At 36.5% G+C, this 5011-nt stretch overlaps 1 protein-coding gene across 2 annotated transcripts in view; it reads right to left on the reverse strand.

Annotated features, from left to right (window-relative positions):
* Positions 1 to 243: 243 nt before the first annotated feature.
* LOC117105456 (acyl-coenzyme A amino acid N-acyltransferase 2-like) overlaps positions 244 to 5011 on the reverse strand; it is a 26383-nt gene continuing 21615 nt past the window's right edge. For both annotated transcript variants that reach the window (XM_033246602.1, XM_033246604.1), the window contains one exon: positions 244 to 1583. In XM_033246602.1, the coding sequence (XP_033102493.1) occupies positions 1414 to 1583 (170 nt within the window). In that variant the 3' untranslated portion in view covers positions 244 to 1413. The remainder of the gene's footprint in view (positions 1584 to 5011) is intronic.

Raw genomic sequence — 5011 nt, forward strand, 5'->3', positions numbered from 1 at the left:
AGGCTTTAGTTGACCTCCCTTGCCACTGTAAATGGTCCAAGCAAAAAAATCACACTTAATTAAAAATCACCTTATAGTATTGCAAGTTAGTGCCTCTCACTTAATCATTGAGGGGGGGCCCCCCACCCACTTAACCTTCGTGCCCCCTCAGCCCCCACTATTTCAAGAATCCAGATATACCACTACATACATTCATTTTATATCTTCTTGTGTATTAAGTCTTTAATAAAATAATACCAATGATTATGTTTTTTCAAAAAAATACTCTATAAGATTTATTGAAATTTGTATTAACAATCACATTTAAACTGAAGAGATAATGACAAATGTTTAGGCAATACATCTGTTCATTGAAAAAAAAGTTAATATTTTAATAAATATACATTATAATCTATATAAATTATACATCCTTTATTTGCATAATTGTTTGTATGCCTTCTTCAAGCTATAAGCATCAGATTTATGTCCGTCAACCCGTACAGGTAATATTTCAGATGTGGATCTCACTCCCCCAGCAACAGCTAAACAATTTTTAGCCTTAATATGTGCAATCAAATAGACATGAAATTAAAATGGCTTAAACTCTAGAGGTTCCAGAGGGATAGCCATCTGGACTCCACAATTTAGGAAACAACCCAACCTTTTCCCATTAGACCATAGGTCCAGTTCCCATTAGATCATGGGTCCTCAATTAATTGCCACTCACCCCCCCCCCCCCCCCCCCCCAAAAAAAAATCCTGGATCCGCCACTGTGTTTGCATTGTCTGATTCCAACATACATGAAAAGGCATGATTTTTTTAATCATAGGTCTAAAACATAAACCATCATATAAAATTCATTGGGTCTGATGAATAATGTGTAACACTATTAAAATTGATTACCTCTAGTAATAATATTACCAGCACATTAATAAGCAATTAGTATAGTTGCATTCTATGCATAATCAATAGAAACTATTACATGGAGGTTCAAATTATTGCACAAAAATTTGACAAAATAATTTGTATTGTTCAATAAAGCTAAAGATTTATGTGACAACATATCAACATCCAGAGTTATCCATCCTATTAATTGGCTGAAGACAATTATTAATATAGTATGGATATAGTATGTGACAGCTGGTATTCAATTAAATCGATACATTGTCGCTACAATGTTTTCACTGCAGTCATTGCACTGCGTAGCTGTCCTCGATGCAATCAGGAAGGCTCATCCATTCGACCGAACAATCAACGCCACCAAAAGTTGTCGCCGATACTGTGTAGTGATTTTATGGAAACCTTCCTTAACTATCACCAGTCCAGTGGCAGTGCCAGATTTTTTTTGTTGGCAGAGCGACATCCACGACAGGATAAACTAGAGGCCACAAAGTGTCGCCATTGACTATGAATACCACCTTGATTGATATCCCACTAAAGTTTACTTGGAATTGTGATCATCCCCAACCTGTCATGCGAGGGCACACTTCTAATTGGTTCACTTCCGCCTAAGTGTTTCCTGAAGAAAGCTAGAGTATTCCGCCAGGAGTCTTCTTGAGCAATAGCATGCCCATCTGGATGACCACCATATAAAACAACCACATCTACAAATGAAATCCCACCAGGAATTAGTTATTAATGAGAAAAAATGTTAAAATTAAATTACATCATCATAAAACAAAAAACAGTGCATTAATGGGTTTACATACACAGTAGGCAAGTTATCATTACCTCCACCAAGTTGCCATTTGACAGATATGTTAGCAGGATTATGCAAAAACTAATGAATGGATCATCATAAAATTTATTGAAGTGGTACATGTAAGTCTAAGGAAAAATGATTAACAGAGGTCATATATTCACTGCCATTGCCAGTCTGTTTATCTGGTAGCAGGATAGTGCTAAACCTAATAAATGAATCATCATAAAAGTTTGTGGCATGGTACATATAGGTCCATTAAAAAGGCATTACATTAAAAGGTCAAAGGTTAAAATCAAAGAATTTTGAAAAATGAAATACAAATTGTACAAAAACTAAGGACCGGATCATCACAAATCTTAGGAACATTACATAGTGCACCAAGATGCGATTGAACTTTAAAGTGAAAAAGTCAAAGATCAAATTATCCAATGCAGAAAAATGGCTGAACTCTAGCCCTAATTATTACCTTTTCATTACTGTACAGGGGTGGTGGAAGCATTTAGGTATTGGTCTGGCAGAAGAGTCCACACCAACCCTGAGGTTGAGATTTTTTAGGATTTAGCACTTCTATACGATTGGAAATAGCATTCTCAAACTTCAAAAACGATTTTTAAAGTATCATAATTTGACAATGTAAAATGCTTCATTAGGCCGACCGGTCCTCCTTAAACTAACGTTAGAATGCCGCACTTTCGGCGGTAAAGAACAATTAAAACCTCATAAAAAAGTCAACTAATCCGTTTACCCATAATTGAATCCAAGGACACCAGTGTTAAACACTCAGTACTTATCCTTGATAATGTGTTAATCCAATTAATATAGTGAGATAACGTAACGTTAGTTTATCGAGGGCGGGTTGAGCTAATGTTGAACATATGAAGCATTTCGATTTTTATAAATCAAATATTATTAGCTGGGAATTGGTGACTGAGGTTCAGATTTTTTTTAGGATTTAGCACTTCTAGAAGCTTGGAAATAACACTTTCAAATTTCAGAAATTATTTTTGAAGTGTAAACATTTTTACAAGTAACATATGAAGCATTTAGAACTAGAAATAAAATATTATTGCACATGGGATTTCAGACTTACAGGCAAGAGGCTATTTGATTGTTATTGACATTGGCTGCCACTTCTATTACGGTACAGTAATAACATCGAAATACACTGTACCAGTTAGCTAAACTTTGTGTCATCCAGTGGCGGATCCAGAAATTTGAAATTGAGGGGCCCAGGGAGGGACTTTCACAGTAGCAAGCCAAGGACCTCAGCTTCACCAAGGTTGGGGCAGAGGTAAGAAAAAAATTATGATTTTGGCACCTCAGACTTATTCATATTCAATTCATATTCTTGACAGCAATTTGACCTCTGAAAGGTCATTGTTTGTCAAAAAACAAGGGCCTAAGACGACTGAAAAGCGGAATTTCCTTCTTTCGTTCTGCCGAGTAAAATCAATTATTTAGGCGACGTTTGTAGACTGACCAACATGTACCAACGTCCGAATGTCACGCTAGCCTTATCCTACTCTAGGCCTAGACTAGCTAGGATGGTATAGGCCTAGCCTTGAAGGTACGAAGGTCCCAATGAAAAACAACGTCGCTCCTTGATAGCTAATATTGTCTATTTAACATCACAATAATTCATTATTAGACCTATAGTTGTTTTTTGAATTGTACTCCACAAATCTCAGCCGATACCTCGAGTAACGTCTCGTATCTATTGTCGTGTGCTGGCTCACACTTGCGATGTCTCGCACTTGTGATCAAATAACACGCTGGCTCGCACTTTGGCAACACTCTTTGCCAGTCAACTCGCCCCTAGAAAACCCGCCCTTGGAAACTTGCCCCATAAAAAAATGTACACTTCCTAGACCAGTCTTCAAAATAAAAATTGTAACCTTTGGTAACCAACTATATTTTCCACATACATAGAAATTTTTGAAACTTTATTAAAAAAAACCTAAACCATAATTCACCACTATAGACACTTTTGACAAAAATGAAGAATTACGACTTTGTTACCCAATTAGAAGTGTTCTAATATAGACAATGGGTCGTGTCTCATATTATTTGATATATTTTTATTATTCATTATTTTCACTTGACTCGCATAAATAATTTTGTTCGAAGAACATTTATATGCAGTTGTACTTCGCAGCACTTCACTTGCAATTTGCAATTTCTAGTATTAATATAATTTTCTTTACACTGTACATTTAACAAAAGCTAAACATTGTGTCATCCAGTGGTGGATCCAGGAATTTGATACAAAGGGGGCCCAGGGAGGGACCTTCAAAGATAAAGGGTCCAAGAACAGCCCCACCATGGTTGGCTGAGGTAAAAAAAAAAATGATTTTGGCACCTCTAGATGGTGGGAAATGGCACTCTCATACTAATTATATAATTTTCTTTTGTTCTTCATTAATTTATAATTTATATGTTTACAGCGTTTTAGCGGGGCTCACTTAATAATAATATTAATAATTTAACAAAATACGCCACTAAAGTAAAAGTAGAAATTTTTTTTTTAAATTATAAAAAGTATTATTTTAATATAATATTTATCTCAGCAAAAGACGACTGCCTAACCTGCCGGACCACTCCTGCTGCCCAAGCTGTACTTGACGCAGGGTTCCCGGAACGCCGCCCTCAGCGGCGAGTGCGATGCACAACTCAGGGGCAAAAGTGGAACGTGAAATTTGGATATGGTTTTGTAGTCAGATTTGCGAGAAAAACTTCAGCTACCCGTATTTCTTGACTGAGACGTCAGTGGGAGCTGTAATTTGTATGGCAAGGAGATTGAGCAACCCTTCATTCATATTAAGGGAATTTACACCCAGAAACTTTGTAGTTATTAATATTTTGGTTATAATAGAAAATATTCATTTTTTGGTGACGTCACACTCACATTAGTTAGCATGCATACGTCATAAGCTAGATACGTCAACTTTTCCTGGTAAGGCAAACTTTCCCGGCGTGCTTTTATGGATAAACAAACACTACTGCTTTGCACATGGATGCCTTTGCCCAAGCCAGGGCTAAAAGCCGCATTGTTAGCATTGTATAATACTTTAAATAAGGTACCTCTGCAAATGAATTATTCTTATTTATTTATTTTTTCTTATTTTAATTTATTTCTTCCAAAAGTGTACTTTCTATCACATATAATTCCACTGTCTTAGTTAGGCCTAGTCCTAGTCTTATACCTCATCGTCCCCCGCTACACAGTACATCAGCAGCCCCTCCCCCATACAGTACAGACGTTTGCTAGGTAACAACGTGATTGCACCTTCCTTCCCAGGTGTTCATGTAACATTGACATAATTGTTAGCT

Source organism: Anneissia japonica, unplaced genomic scaffold (assembly GCF_011630105.1).
Source record: "Anneissia japonica isolate Jap-2015-1 unplaced genomic scaffold, ASM1163010v1 scaffold1128_len1000024_cov185, whole genome shotgun sequence".
Classification (NCBI taxonomy): Eukaryota; Metazoa; Echinodermata; class Crinoidea; order Comatulida; family Comatulidae; genus Anneissia; species Anneissia japonica.